The sequence below is a fragment of the Alligator mississippiensis genome, chromosome 12, assembly GCF_030867095.1.
Source record: "Alligator mississippiensis isolate rAllMis1 chromosome 12, rAllMis1, whole genome shotgun sequence".
Classification (NCBI taxonomy): domain Eukaryota; kingdom Metazoa; phylum Chordata; order Crocodylia; family Alligatoridae; genus Alligator; species Alligator mississippiensis.
Genome location: NC_081835.1, coordinates 60954432 through 60970878, shown reverse-complemented (window position 1 = coordinate 60970878; position 16447 = coordinate 60954432). Strand labels below are relative to the sequence as shown.

Sequence of the window (16447 nt, the reverse complement as noted above, 5' to 3'; positions counted from 1 at the left end):
CTTCTGCTGCAATGAGAAGCAAGCTTTTCCCTGCCCAGGGCCTGGTCTAACACAACAGGCCTGCTGGGAGCTGATGGTCTTCCCATGCACAGCAAGGGAAGGAGGCAGAGGGAAGCAACTCAAAGAGCAGGTTCCCCTCCCATGAGATTTCAGCTGTAAAACGTGTTGCAAGTTCTCCCTCCCTCCTTAGCACTATCCCATTAGGTCCACGCCAGATCCAGGTCTTGCCACAGAGCCAACCCTGTAAAAGGTTTGAACGCAGGGCTGACTTTGTTAGAGTGCATCCCAGCCCAGCCAGGCTGGAGCTCTTAACACAGTACCAAAGCCCAGGGTTTGGACAGAGGAGTCCAAGCTCTCATCCAGCCCCTGAAGGAAAGCTATGATGCCAGATGCATCTCGGACAGGTCAGGTCTTTCCCACTGTCAGTGCATCTCATTTCGTTGCAACTCAGTGGAGTGCAGTGACTTTGAAGCCTGGTGGATTGGGGTTGGATCTCAGGAAATGGCTCCTAATGCTCAGATCTCCTGAACTAGTCTGGAGCCCAGTCCTTCAAGGGGAGCAGTAGAAATCACATCACGTGCTATCTTGAAGGGAGATGAGGCAAACCTCAACCTGTAGTCTATACACCCCCCCAACTCTAGCTCCAGATACCGACTTGGTAGCTGGAGCCTAAATCAAGGGGGAATTGCATTCACATATGGCTGGGGCTTTCCTGATCACGGTCTAACGCTGCAGGGATCTGAGGAAGAAAGGTCAGGAGACCCAGCAGCTTGGGTAGCCCTGTCTGTAGCCTTTCCCATCCCTAGTGGGTAGGGACCAAATCATTACTCAAATGCCAATGGTGCTGAAGCCAGAAGGACAAAGTAAAGAACAGGACCCTTGGGATGAGGCTAAAGAGTTACAGAAGCGGATGAGGATGTTGAGCTGGACTAGGTGTCAGGAAAAGCAGCAAGGAAAAGTATTTTGTTTTCCATTTTCCTTTGCGAGTAAGCAAGGAGTCCCAGAAACCACAGCGGCTCTTTGCAGAGGTAGAATGGTCTTTTATTCACTGCATACACAAAGAGTCAATGAAAGTAGTCATACAAAAAACCAGCGCTCGCCGCCTCCCGCAGCAGCGAGGCCTGGCTGCACAGTATAAACAAAGCTTTGATTCTTCCCTTAATGCCCAGAGCAACAGGATCCCGGTGAAAGTTATGAGTATGGGGCTGTCATCTCCCACAGAAGAGGACAAGGAGGGGAGGAGTCGCTCAACCGTTTCTGCTGCGCTCTTGGCAGTCGATTTGTTTCCATCTCTCCAACGACTCTCCCCTTCTAGGACCTCACTCGGAGAGGACTTTCCAGCAGTGATCCCCATGCCCAGAACGCAGCAATCCCATTTCTGTAGAGAGGCACTAAAGCATACGTCCCCTCGACTTACCCAACAACCGTGGGGAGTGGGTCAACCTAGGAGCTCCCTGGAGTAGGTACTGTAACTTCATCTATGCCTGTACAGCTCCAAGCACGCTGATGGTGTTCACAAGCAAAATGAATCATTGCTAAACCCTGCGAATGGCGCTACTAACTACTGCAGTGATCCTATTTTAAAGGTCTCATCTACGCCCACAGAAGTAATCTCTTGTTCATGCTGAGATCGGCTTATCTCCCTCCAGCCACAGTAGATGGGGTAGCTCTTAAAAGCTGTTTACACTGCACGGCTAATTCAGCAGTGAAGGGAGGCAGGTGTGAATGTGGTTCTTAGTCTACCAACGTGGTAGCAGATAGCACGGTTTCACCTGCAGTGTGGAGAGGTTTTAGCGTTTCTGAGAGGCCGTTGATCTTGGGTGCCTCTTCAAGATATAAACTCCATTGACTTCATGGCCAATGTGCATGTTCAACTTCTCTGGAAATAGGGTCCAGGCTCTCTCCAGTCAGACCCATCTCAAGGAAATCCCTGCATTTAGACACACTTGAAAATTCAACTTTGTTTTTAAAGAAGCCGTGTTAAAGCTCCAACTGAGCCAAGCATGGGCCTATCTGAGTCCGCTGTCCCTTGATGTTAGCAGGTACTGAAGCACATCGTGGACATGAGGCCTGACCTCAGAGGCTGAGACTCAACGTACCGGGAGGGTTGAGACCGCTCAGTCTTTCTCCCTGTTGGCATCAAGGGGGGCTTTGCCATTGATGCTCGTGGAAGCAGGCTCAGACAGCAATGCAAGACACTGCTGCAGTAGGAATGCACAAAGACCAAAAAGTGCTCCAGTATTATTGGAAGGGGGCCATCCCCGCTCAGAGGCCAATGGGAATCTAGGTGCAGCAAAGCAAGAGAGGACCTTAATATTGCATGCAGTTACTTCCGTGGGTGTAGATCGGACTCCGCCACACTACTCACAGACCTACACAACCACCACCAAAGACATGCCAGCAACTATGCGCTTACTCCCATCTCTTTCTACTCACTACTATCCTGACACAAAACCCCATAGAAATTAAGAGTGCATCCATTCCATTGAGTCCATGGGACATTACATGCTCTTTTTACAATGCATAGGGACACTGCAGCTCACAGAGGAGGGCTGTTGTCACATAAGAGACTCCACCATTAGTCTCATCTTGAGGTATCCTTTAAAACGGAGTGATTTTGTATTATAAGGCCCTGCGCAGTCCCACTGACAAGGGTGCTGTGCTACCTATGAACACAAACCCTGTGAAAAGCCAATGCAGCCCGTGCAACGAGCTGCAGGGTGAAGTGACCAGCATCAACACAGAGCCAGGGGCTCGGAACTGGCAGACCGCTTGTTAAGACGAGTTGCATCTGGATTGACGGTCCGTAGACCAGGCTTCAAGTAAGCGGGTGTTCAAGTAAGCATGGTGCGCAGACCCCGGGGAAAGGAATTTACAACAGAATAGCTACTTAAAGGATCAGCTGCAGGGAGTGTGTGGTGTGTGTGTGTTTGTGGTGTGTCTCATGGACGAGCTCCCCAGCTGGGGTAACCCATCTCTCCTCCTCTGTCTTTCATAAAGCAACACCATTTACACCAACTGAATAATTAGCCCAGTCACCTCTTGCTCTATAATGCACACACTGAAACTTCCCAGGAAAACAACAATAATAGCACTCCGCTTTTCCTCTTAAGGGCTACATCCTTCCACCACTAGCACAGGGCCCAGTTCGACTGCCGTGGAAGTCGATAGGAATTATGCCACCACCTTGTATGACACTGGGATCCACCGTCACATCTGAACAAGGCTAACATGGTTTCAACCACACCAGGGATGCAGTGTAACCATCCAAAACACCATCTTGAGAGAAAAGACATCGCTGTCTGGATTGTGTCAAACTCTCTACTAGTGTATTCATCCTTCTCGGACCCGCAGCACCCCAACCTAACGACTGAAAGAATATTTCAGGGAATCTTCTTCATTACAGTAGTGAGGACCTTCCCATTGGGCCCAGAGACACCCAAAATGAGATGAACCATCCCCTGGCACTGTAGTCCTATCCACAGTTCAAGGCATTTTTCTCTCTGTCTTGGGAGAATGAGTCCCCTTGGAAGTGTTTCATTCAAAAATACATTATTCCAAATCCAGACAAAGTGTAAGACTAAATAAATCCAAAGTAAACCTGAAGTTAAGGAAACCAGGGACATGGGGAGAGCACAGCGATCAGTGTTGAGAAGACAGGGAGCCGGACTTTGGGACCAATTCGGATCATTCAGAAAGGAGAAAAAACGCTGAGGGCACATTTTGTGTAACCTGGCATAAAGCAGCACCAGGCCTGAAATCCAGGACAACGCTGCTTCACTCTGCCCTGAAGTCAATAAGAGTTTGAGAGGTAGTTTGGCTGCGTTAGTCTGAAGTCAGATAGAAGGCAGGGTAGATATGCACCTTACAGACTAACTGAATGGTTAATAAATACATTTGATGAAGCAAGCTGCTGCTTACAAAAGCTTAGGCTATACACCTCTGATTTTGTTAGCCCAGGAAGTGCAAATCAACCCTCCTTCTACCACTAAGAGTTTTGCCATCACAGCCTGTGTTCCCAAGAAAGTAGGTAAAACGCAGGGCAATAACCAAATGGCATTTTTTACCCAGACTAAAATGCAGCTGCCTCTGGGGTCATCTGTTGCAGCTGTCCTAGCAGCACGCAGCAGCTCAGTAAAGCAGTTTAAGACAGAAGTGCTGAGTGGCTGAATTGCTCAGCCACGCTGGTAAACTCTACAAGACCCCTGAAGTGTGCTGTAGGGTTGCAGGTTGAAAAACCCGCTAGGATGTGAGGTTGCCTTACCCTTCTGGGAGCGACGGAGCTCATTTTGCCCTCAGCTAAATTGCTGTAACTCCAGAGTCACTTCAATAAACTCAGGATTATTCTAGGGTGGCAGGGATTAAAACGTGGGCACCAGGTCCAGTGTTATCTTGTGATTTGCTTCGTATCCAGTGGCTCTCAGACAAGAAGAGCCCTTTACTTTCACAGTTTAAAACAGAATCCAGAGATCACTGAGCACAATGTTAGACACAACAGCTGCAAGCAGAGAGCTACTTCTAGCTGGAACTGTTGGAGGGCCCATTCATGTTCGCCGTCTCCTTAATGGGGCCACAGCATGGGCTATAAAAGAGTCAACTGGAAAACAACAGGAGCTGGGGTGGCCTGTCAGCTTCTGTGCTGCTGGGTGTAATGCACCTGGCTCTAGGGGAACGGGAGAACGCAACAGCCGGCCATTCTACTCTCTAAAACCGGAGATGGGCAGGATACAGGGGTGTGAGAGTGTGTGCATGCACGCGTGCGCGGGTGTCAGAGGGTCCCAGGAAGACGACATAAATTCCACCATGTAAAACAAACTGGTTCATCTTGCAGAACTGTAAACAAGCCTCGCCAAAAGGATGCAGCATAGAAAGCTTCCCAGACCTGATCCATCCCCTTGTTTGCAAGGGAGAAAAATAACCGTGGAGGGATGCCAGCGACCTGCTTCTCTGGCCTGTGCCCAAGTGCTAAGGCTGGTGCCAGGCAGAAGAAAAGAGCAGGCCCCACATTCAGAGGTCCAGACTGCATGGGCAGGGAGGGGGATGCAGAGCATCAGGAAAACCCAAGACCCCAAGTCAGAATCAGGGCACACGAGCTAGGGGACTGCTTCCTCCTGCTCCAGGGCTAGAAAAACCCTGCTTTGCTCAGACTGAGTGCCCCTCCATCTCTTCTGGGGCCTAGACATCCCTCCCCCATAGAAGGATGAGTGGTAATAAGTTAAAAAAAAAAACCCTTATAGAACAAACTGAGCAAGTGATGTATTTCAAGTCCACTTCAAAAAGCAGCCATCACCTGTGGTTATATTTCAAAGGATGTGGAAGTTGTGCTTTACAAGGATTGGGACCAGATCCAAAACCCATTGGTAATGAATGATATTCCCCTGCATTAGCTTCTTCAGGCTCTGGATCCAGTCTATGGAGAGTCTGTTATTGCCTTAAATTACTTTGTTATTTGCTGTAAGAGTCTCTTGCTACACGGCATGAATTCCTACCCCACAACCCACCCCCTACTCTAACGATCAACTAGTATTATCAATTAAAATTCATTCAGGCATCAGCATCATATTATTAAACACTAACTTAATATATTACAGCCTTAAACACCTGTACCAGAGAGCATCACTGAAGGCCTGCAATGCACAAAACACCTGACCAGAACTCAGTCTGGGTCAGAGGCCCACCTCCCACTGACTTCAGTGGGACCTGGAACTGGTACCATAGTTCCCACAGAGAAAGGGGAAAGCAACTGGCTTAGGAGGCGAAGTACTTGTCCAGTGTTTCTAACTCACCTTCCAAATCAAGGCAGCCACAATGTGGGTCTAGTAAGCCCCTGGAATTGACACCATCACTCTTCAACCAATTCCCAAAGCAAAATCATGGCCTGCAACGTGCTATCCAGCAAACACTCCATGGTACATCACGGCGGCCAGGGCTAACCCCGCACCCTTGCTGAGAAAGGATATGTACCATTGGCTTCTCAAGCAGTACTCGAACTGAGAGTTATCACCCTTCTGTGCAAAAAGGGGTGTTGAGCTATTTGGTTCTGGGTATAACCTCTAACTGGGCAGAGCAGCTAACAACATGATAGACCATCTTCCTGTTGCAATGTGCAATACTCACAGCCTTGTGTCCTTCTACTTGGGATGATCTCAAGGCTGCTTGGGAAGGGAGGGAATGCCCCTATGGCCCCTGAGAGCTCCAGTTGCCACAGTGTTTGACAAGGTCACAGAGGAATAGAAAGGAGAGAGGTCAGTTTAACGTCCCAGCAGATTTCTACGTCTTTTCCAGAGGTTACCCAAACCCGTGCGTCCAAAAGGGAATTTCACAGTGCCTGAGGCTCTATGGTTCCTGTTAGCTTCTCCTCATCCATCTGCTTCTGCTGTTGCTGAATTCTGGCGTAGGAAATGGCATCTCCCCTGCAGAGAAAGGGAATGGCATTACGGTGTGAATGCTGCCGAGCAAAGATTGCACATGCACTGCATCTAGCACAGGGAATCCCTGGTCTAGACTGCGGTGTCTCTGTGCTACTGGAATACAAAGAGTAAGCTACTATCACACTGGGAAATCTCCTGGGTCAACAAGGCACAAGTCCTTCCTTCCACGTCCATCAGATCAATGCAAGGTTGGCGTCAATGATGTCTGAGGAACTGCAGAGTACAAGCAATCTGATGGAGAAGCGATCTGCACAGGTCCCATGGGAGAGGACTAAGTGACTTGCTCAAGGTCACTCTGGATGTCACTGGCAGAATAAGTCATTGACCCTCAGTCTCCCCAGTTCCAAAGCAGCACCTTTAGCACTGGACCATCCTTCCTCCCCCACAACACAGCAACGTAACAAGAGTGGGAACTGAGAGTAAAAGCAAGTGCCTCTTACTGGCTCTTTCAGAACCTGAGCCTATTCCCAATAACATCACTGGGAATTTTGCCTGATCTAAACAGATTCAGATACAGAGCTACACCTTGCTGTCATCTCTGCCATAGCAAGTCAGAGCCAAATCTAGTCTTATGATCAACAAAAAAAAACACTCCCAAAGACTTAACAAATCCTGGAATCACTAGAAAGACTCCAATTAAGACAGGATTTCCATTTTATTCCAGTGGGAATGTCTTTTCCTGCTGGGATCTGGACGTTCCCCAGCAGCACCTACTGCCCCAGTACTCGGTTGCTGCACAAGGTTTGGAGAACGAATCTGGTTTGAAACAGTCAAGTGGTGGTGACTGGGATTTGCTTTGGACAAGGGAAGCCACAGAGCAAAGGCAAGAAACCAGCCATGTGAGTGCTGCAAAATTCTGTGCAAGGATACAAGGATTTGTTGGTAGCTAATACGAGCACAGGGATTTTTTAAATATACACATAGGGTATATTCTGTACATGTGAGAATATACACACACACACACACACACACACACAATTTTTAACCGGACACCCCCAATCTGAAACCTGACAAGTGTCCGTGTAGGAGCTTCCTGACACACACTGGGAAAACCTCCCATCAGTAGGCAGCAGGCTCGGCAGTGTGATCTTAGGATGCCCTGACAAAGGCTCCTAGATAGTGCTAATAAACATGGTAGCCTTTATTTTTTAGATTGGTCTTTCTTTGAACCACACTGTGCACTAAAATGCCTCTCAGCCCAGGGCTCTCCCAAACCCTGGGGGCTTGCCGGAGGCAGTCATCATCATCACATATCACACAGTCCCAGCAAGCTGATTCCTGGCCTCCTCATCCCCCAGCTCCCCTGTAAGAAGAAAAGAGCACTTGTTCTTACTTTTTGCCAAGTGCCGACAGGCCGTACAGCACCCCCGTCACAAAGGCAATCGCATTTCCCAGAAACGTGGTCAGCGTGAGGCTGAGTATGACTGGGAACACGGCCATCCTGGGGACAAAAAGGTAAGGTCAGACCCCAAAATAACTCCTCTCACCTCTGCAGCATCCTCTCTGCACCTAGAGAGTGGCTGCAGGTCTTCATCCCAAAGGAAACGCGCTCAGTGATGGCCTGAACTAACCACTGGATTCTGCTTTAGCCCGCTCACAAGAACAGGCAGGACCATGATCCCAGTGCCACGCACTACCCAGCCCTACGGGGCTAGCACCAACTCGCAACTTAGCTCCTCACTGGGTCCGTGGGAAAACCAAAGATGATGCAGCATCTCCCTGATGCACAAGGACTTCCCAGGGCTGGGGCAGTACCTCACTGCCCTGTACTTTTCTTGAAAGACCAATCCAGCCCTTAACACATCTCAGCTTCACTCAGAGAGAGCCCATTGGCCAAGTTGTAACCTTTCTGGGGCAGGTATCATGTTGGTACATGTTGGCCCTGCCCGAGTAGGGTCCTTGAGCCCAACAACATTAACACCGTGAGTTAAGTCTGAGCAAGAGCAGCATCAGGCCCCCATCCCCACGAAACCAGGCACTGCTGCCCAGCCCGTAGGATGCACGCGCCCATCCTCACCCGCAGTAGAAGGCGGCTTTCTGCCAGGGCCGCAGCCGATCTGCCCGTGCAGACACTGCGTTTGCAAACTCCACGAACTGGCAGCAGAAAGGAGCTTCACACAGGAACAGGACAAATGCGTTTAATCTTCAAAGCAAACCAGAAGAGAGTTAACCCTGTCAAGAGGTGCCAGAGGAGCCAGCTCCCCGCAGGAGGAACGTGGTCACAATCCCCAGGCACACACAGCCAACAACAGTGGCAGCTCAGGCCCCGCACAGTGAAACAACATTTTTATTAGGGAGCTAGATTATATCTCAGCACTTGTAGCCAAGGACTAGCTTCGCTAGCTACTTAGCTCACCCCTTTTATGCAACGAATCCCCAAGGGCAGAGAGCAAGCACCCTGCACTCCAGGGTGCGGTAAGTTAGACCCACCTTTGTTGCCATCTCCCCGACCAGGTACATGGGGTACAAGGTTGGCAGGGCTGAAAATCAAGCTCAGAGCCAACAGCCAGCTTGGGCATAAACGTCAGGGTAAGTTGCACATGGGGCAGAGGTTGGCCAAATCGGGTTGGAAATGCCAGCACCGAGCTATCTGCCCTTGAAGCATAAAGCCATTGTGGGCAGGTGCTAAATGGTGCTAAAAACCAACGGTCCTGCAGCAGGGAAGGAAGGAGGAGTCTACTTACATCATCCACACCCCGGCGGCGATGTTCAGGGGGTTGATGGTCACGCAGTTCCAGAGGCCGGCAAGCGCGCAGGCTTGAAAGCAAAGAAATTAATTCCAATTAATACGAAAACTGAAGCGCTGAGGACACAGAGGCGACAGTGTGGTTTAGCACATCCACCACCAGACAGGCAGACAAGAGAATGGGCCCTGACACAGACCGGCCGGGTCACCTTGGGCAAGTGGCTGCATCTGGGTTTGGGACAGCTTGTGGATTCATATGGCCAACTCGCCGTGTTTCCCTCCCAGCCCTCACCGCTCCTGGCATCTCCCCTAGCTCCTCTGGACACTATTGCAACACATTGAAGAGCAGCACATATACATCCACACTAAAGGGTGAGGGGCAGAAGAGTTTTGTGGCCAGAATAGGAGGCAGGACATCTTCTCAGACCATAGCAGTTCCCTTTACTCAAGACTTGGGGCCTTCAAGCCCAGGACCCCACTGATCTTCTCCTTTACACAGAAGACCAGATTGTTTGCTTCAAAATGAAATCACTTGAAAGTAAACTCTGGTTTTATTTGCGGAGGAATCTCTAAATCTCCTGTACTTTGCCCCTGGATAAAGAGTTACCTGCAAGCAGCACAAGATCTTTTATTACAAGAAAACAGTGGAGTGAAAAATAGCCCCAGTCCGTGGCAAAGCACAGGCAGCCACAAGGATGTGCCAGCAAACTATGGACCAAACTGTGCGCTCAGCTCTGCACAACGGCACAACCCCTCTCGTTCCGCAGGGATCCTCCAGGCCAACACTGGGTCATCTTCAGCCCTCAGCTCCACCCGTCTCATAGGCATGGAAGCATATATTTGACAAAGTGAGACCCAAAATAACACTGGAGGCCTTGAATGTGTAATGCCAGCAGCTCTGAAGCCAGCACTAGAGCACGCACTTACCTTGCAGCTCATTAAACTTGCAAAAGTTCCCTGCATCCGATACTACCATCCTCCTCCGTTGACCGCAAGAGCCTCCAGTTATTCACAGGAGGAATCTGAGCCCCGGGTGGGGGAGGGACAGTGGGATACTGCAGCAGGACCAGCTCAATAATACGTAATAACCTGACAAAACCTGCAACTAAACAGCACGGACTGCAAAGGTGGCATGGGCAGGGGGAGTGCTGGTATGCCTCCGGTGCCTACATAATGCAGGTGACTGGGTCATGTATGTCAGAACACAAAACCATCTCAGAACAAGGTATTTCAATAGAGTCCATGTTTGTCATTCCCCAAGTGGCTCCAGGGATGGAGAAGGGAGACAAATTTGAGGGCCATCGCTAGTGAAACCTCAGACATTCATAGGAGCATAGACAATAAGGGTTGAAGGGACCTCAGGAGGTCACATCTAGTCCAGCCCCTTGCACAAAGCAGGACCAGCTCCAACTAGATCGTCCCAGCCAGGGCTTTACCTAGCTGGGTCTTAAACACCTCCAAGGATGGAGACTCCACCACCTCTGTTCCAGTGTTTTACTACCCTGCTAGTGAGAATATTTTCCAAATATCTAACCTTGCTGCAACTTGAGCCCATTGCTCCTTGTTCTGTCATCTGCCACCACTGAGAACAGCCCAGCTCCATCCTCTTTGGAAAGACCATTCAGGGAGTTGAAGGCTGCTATTCAATCCTTCCTCCGTCTTCTCTTCTCCAGACTAAATCAGCCCAGTTTCCCCAGCCCCTCCTCACAAGTCATGGCCCTCAGCCCCCAAACCATTTTTGTTGCTCTCCACTGGACTCTCACCAATTTGTCCACATCCTTTCTGTAGTGAGGGGCGAAAAGCAGGTTAAGGATCCTTTGTACAGACAGCGATGAAGTACCTTGCCTGAATGCACACAGCAAGTCAGCGGCAGGGAGGCCCACTCCTCCAGTTTGGGGACAAGAGCGGGGTTTAGGGGTATTCAGTCCAAAGATGGCAATCGTAAGATGTGAAGCCAGGATAGCAGGGAAGGCAAAGGAGACATAGGGACAACCCTTTCATAGTGCTCCTCACCCTTCAGTCTCCAAGCACTTCCTAAAAAGAGGGCAGGGTGATTTGCTTCATTTCAGAAAGAGAGTCGGGGGGGAACTGGGGCACAGAGCTCCAAGTACCTTGCCCACGGTCAGCCAGCAGGCCCTGGACTTCACTCCCACTGCAAGGAGCAGCACAGGCCAGGTTCATGGGGCCAGCTGCTGCTCTGCAGGGAAGGACACGGCAGACAGCTAGTAACCTTCCTCCCTGATCTTACTGGATAAATGCATGAGCAGAAGAGAGGGGCAAATATCTGAATCAAAGTTTTGCCCCTAAAGACAAGCCCATGACCTTCACTAGGACCTACGTAAGCCATCTCCAAGCACTTCCAGACTAGCTAGCAACAGGGAGCATGTCACCCCTCACTGAAATGCAGCTACCTCTTGGGGAGAAACATGGCAGTGGCTTAACAGCTGAGTGTAACACCAAGGAACTTTTTAGGCAAGGACTTTTAGAAGGATCCCAACTCCAGTCTGAACCACAGGAAGAAGCAGAACGTCTTTTTCTCAACATAAATCTGGGCTGACTGCCGCGAGTATCGCTTCCTTCCCTGCATCTTTCCAAAGACATTAAAAATTAAGGGCTCTTTTTTTCTGGGAACCTAAAAAAAACTCCACGACTCTCCTAAGACAAAGTCTACGTGCAAAATATTTCTGTATCCCTTCCATCGAGGCCAAGGGTCAATCAAGCAGTAGCACTGACCAAACAGTTCTCTTGTTCCTGAAATCAGCACGATGGGTGTTTTGCATTTGCTGGGAACTGAGTCAGTGATATGCAATCATCGAAACACCGCGCACCACGGCGTTTGCCAACAGCCACTGAGACAGTGGTTCAGTGACCTTCACTGTCTCCATTTCTGCAGCACAGGAGCCCTCCAAAGCACCCCAATGTGTTATTGCCTTACCGGAGGTTTACTGAATCCTGCCGGAGAAGTCCAAATGGAACCGCAGCCATCAGCTCAGATGCCTTTCATGGTGCCAGGCCACAAAGAGGCTTTTAAAGTAAGGGCATGTCCGTAATAGAGGAGTCAGACCATTCGCCTGGTTGGCTATTTATTTAATCTCTGTCCCGGGCTGAGTCACTAAGAAAACTCAGCAATAAATGTGCAGCTGAAATGGGACTCCTGGCAGAAAGGCTCACTGCACCTCACAGCCCACGTGGCAGGCCTGCTCTCACGCATATTCTATGGTACTCTCTGCCCAAGGTTTCAAAGTACGGTACAAAAGTATCTCAATGAAATCACCTCTGTGTTACAAAGTGACCTGCCCAAGTCCCACAGTCAGTCAGTGGCAGAGCTGGGAATAAAAACAGGGTCACCCAAGTCCCTCTCCAAGCACCAGGCAATTCTGTCTATAGTGTATTTTTGGCTACAGCGTATGAGCCAACCTCTGCCCCGGCATCAGCAATCATGACTCCACTGAAGTTACAGCAGGTTATGCCAAGAATGACTGTGGCCTCATCAGGATACAATGATCCTTTTAGCAACCCAGATACAACCAGTGAGCATCCTAGGGAGTGGACTCAACACTTGGCAACCCATAAAAACTGGAGATATAGCCCAGTCTTCTCCAGCAATTGTCGGTGTGACACTCAGGGAGGAAGACCCTGAAACGAGGTCAGCGGTAACACAGAGGGCTCAGGGAACCACTCTTCCTGTTATAGGCCAGTTCTTGAATCCTGATATCAAATTGCCTTTGAGTTGCTTGGTGGATTTGTTGCTTGCTGAGCAAAAGCGCGAGAAGAAGCAATTCCCAGAGGTTCAGAACAATATCCCCACCTGCCTGGTTGCACAGAAAACCTTGGCAGTATAAGCCAAGTGGGCCCCAAGGGCTCGGGCACCAGGGCTAAGTGTAGACAGTCAAAGAGCACAAGGCTGAATCGATTCAATCTTTGCAGGTTAGTCTAAGCTGCGTAGATTGAACCGATAAGCAAGTGAACAGACATTCACTTTTGCTTCTGGAAATGCAGCTACACGCCTGCAGTGGCCCTGGCCAGAAGCTAGGGGGCGCTAGGGCATGCCACCCTGCTAAGCTGGAGCAAACACCTTGGGCCAAAGTGAGCCACCCACCCTGCAAGGACTGGGTTTTCAGGGGAGGTGCAAAGCATCCTGGGATGCTGGGGAACTGAGAGTCAACTTGAATGTGGAGGGGATCCAGGACAGAAGTTCAATAAACCAGTTTAACCTAAATCAGTTAAGTCAGACACTACATCCATCTAAGTTTACCTTAAACCGGTTTCAGCCATTTTGAAAGCAGTTTAAGTGCACTGAGTTTCTATTGTGTTACAGATTTGAACCGGTTTCCAATCACTAATACTGGTTTACGTGTAATTTCTGTCCCTGTCAGAGGTAAAGGGAACAAACCCAACTCATGATTTTTAAACCGATCTCCCGACCTGGAGTTGGGTCACTAGTCTGAACGGCTTGGGGAGTGCAACAGTGTCGGCGTATGGGAACCACAGCCTGTTGGCTCTGCACCCTTCATGGCCTTTCTGGGGCTTTTGACCGTGAGCTGGGGGAAGAGTCCAGCTTCCTACCACCCCAACCCAAGAGAGATTCTCCAGCCAGCTTCCTGGGGACGTGCAAGCACCGGGGGAAGCAGCAAGGGCTTTCCACTAAGCCCTGTGCACTGGGCCAATGTCCCCTGATAGGAACAATTCCAGTAAAACCTTTCACAGCACTAATAATTCAGCGCCAACCGGTGTGGTGCCCTGTGCAGCCCGATCAGAAGCCCCAGCCTCCACCAGGAACTTTCTCGGGTCTACGTTAGGCATTGGATCAATGCAAACAAAAGAGACTGCAAAAAACCTGCCTCCCAGTAGCACCACACACAAGGGCAGCTGCAAACAGGCAGCAGCTTTGCCCAAGCAGCTCCAGACCAGGAGCCAAGCAAGGGGGTAAGGGCAGAGAAAGGAGTGAGATGAAATGTTACAGCGAAGTGCACACCGCTTCGATGAGAAACACACTCACTCTCCCAGAAATGATTGGGCTCTGCGCAAGAATTGCAGACAGTTTCCAGCAGGAGATTGGACTGGAAACACGATGGCCCCTTACGGCTCGGAGACCTATTCGTTTTGTCCGCTTCAGTAGGAAAAGAACAAACCAGCCCTTCCGAGGGAAAATCCTCCCTGCTCGACCGCACGGAAATACTCTTCCCGCGCTACGAGCAGCAGCAGCAACGCAGAAAATACCTGGAAATCAGCAACCTGGCAGTGGTAAAAAGAGCCCAGGCACCAGACTGGAAACACTGACAGGGCCTAATCCAGCCACCTGCCTGCAGCACCCTGGGCACCCCCTTTTGTATCACTGCCCACCCCCTCATGCAGGATCGGGGCCTGGGACCTTGTCGGGGTGGACACAACCGCAGAGACGTGTGTGTAGCACAATGCTGTTCTTGCCTGCAGGGAAAGTGCTGGGCAGGCTGGACGATCCCAAAGCGCAGCCCACGCCCCCGTCACTGCCTGCTTCTAGATCCTCGATTGTCTGAGACACAAAACTGCTGCTGCAAACTATTGTTTCGCCCCCAGCCCCGGGCACTCGTGTGTACACGGCTCCCACCCTTGTGCACACACCTGAGCATGCAAAACAGGCTGCCCTAATGCACGCCAGTTCAGGCAAGCAAAGGAAGCAGGATGGATTAGGAACCGCCTGCTCCAGCAGCGCCCTGGGAAGCGAGGGCTATGGGATACTCACAGATGCCCCCGACGACCCCGGCGATGCGGCACAGCCACCTATACCACCAGGTCATGCCATCATCGTTGCTGGAGTCAGCTGGGGCCGGGGGGGCCGGCTGGAACTGGTCCTCCTGGGAGCTCATGGTAGCCGGCTTCCTCAAGGGCCAGGAGCTGCCCCGCTTCCCACCTGAGGCAGAGCAGTGGGGGATGCTCCCTCCCTCCTGCCCTCTTGGTGACAGCCCTTCACAGGGGGGCCGCAGCTGCTGGGCCCCTCACCACCACCCCATGGAGCCGGCCTGGCCCCCGCCTGCCCCTCAACAGCTGTTCTGTTCCTGCTGACAATGGAAAGTCTGATCCACGTCGCCCTGCGCGCTGCATTGTGGGGCCCCCCTCCTTGGGGGAGGGCTCTGATGTCAGCCCCCTCGTTAAGCAGCCAGGCAGGCCGGGCCTTGGCTCTACATATTCATGAGCTGCAGCTCCCAGAGGAGGGGCTCGTTGCAGGTCTGCGTGCGTACACGGGAAGGCAGGCGCGTTTGCAGGCAGGCGTGCGGGGAGGCCTGATCCGAGCGCACCTGGGTGGATGCCTGCTCACAGGTGAGCTGCAGAGGGAGCAGCTGTGAGCCCCTGCATGGCCACACAGGAGCTCCCCGGTGCCAACCTGCAGCACTGCCGTAAATATGAGCCTGGCTGAAAACCCATGCACAAGGCTCTGGGAAGGCTTCCCAGCTGTGCAGAGACTGCTGTGGTCATTGCTGCCCTTCTGCTTCACGACGGAGGCTGAGTGACTTGCCCAGGTCCACTCAGCAGGTCTGCGGCAAAACCAGCAGAACCCAGGTGTCTGACTGCACGGTCCCCTGCATTCATCACCAAGTTGTCCTGTCTGGACAACCATGCGGGAGAGGCAGAGGGCTGGGCAACAGGCCTGTCAGACCAAGCGAGTGCCTGCACAGAGATGGAGGAGGCCCGAGGTGCGGTCAGCAGGTGTGGGTTGCTCTTTGGTACAGTGCCACCCCCTTCACACCAACTCTTTCCAAGGGCAATAAAAAGTTCATTGACTCCCAGATCTAAGTTCAGTCATTTGGAAACAGGGTCCCTCCTTCAGGATTTAACCCGATGGGACAGTTTTGTAAAGCTGCTCTCTCTTGTGAACTTGGATCTGTGTGTTCCCATGGGGCTTTCACAATCTCCTCCTGCTCCCGTGGCTGCTGCATTTCTTGGGTAAACAAGGGTGTTTTAAGAAATGCAGGGAAACCAGTGAGGGCCCTTTCACGTTAGCCACTGGGGCCTTTGGCCTGTGCCTTTGAGCTGTGGTGTTGCCAACTCCTTCATCACAAGTCTCATGCTATCTGATGGTTTCTTAAGCCCCAGCTCCTGGTATCAGCTCATTATATTAGACTCTCAGCGTTAAGCACATGTCATATGTCAGAGGCAAAAAATAACATCTCCAATGCTGTTTCTGCCCAAAGGCCATTTTGTACTCCAGTCTCCAACTGCTCCAGAGATGATCTTCCTTAATAATGATGGAGGAGAGAGATAAAAAAAGGAAAGGTTTAGCTCTGAGCAAGAGAACAAATTGCAACAGCTGAGCACCAAAATCTCAGGTCTCAAGGGACGTTCTGGTGTTCGA

The 16447-nt window shown here is 51.0% G+C and overlaps 1 protein-coding gene across 1 annotated transcript; it reads right to left on the bottom strand.

Moving 5' to 3' along the window:
* Nucleotides 1-1025: 1025 nt before the first annotated feature.
* On the bottom strand, nt 1026-15195 carry CACFD1 (calcium channel flower domain containing 1). The gene is made up of 5 exons (XM_006260883.4): nt 14840-15195; nt 9116-9188; nt 8449-8574; nt 7765-7872; nt 1026-6413 (listed from the first exon to the last, which is right to left on the bottom strand). The coding sequence occupies exons 1-5, from the start codon at nt 14961-14963 to the stop codon at nt 6320-6322; spliced, it is 525 nt and encodes a 174-aa protein (XP_006260945.1). The 5' UTR covers nt 14964-15195; the 3' UTR covers nt 1026-6319.
* Nucleotides 15196-16447: the final 1252 nt, after the last annotated feature.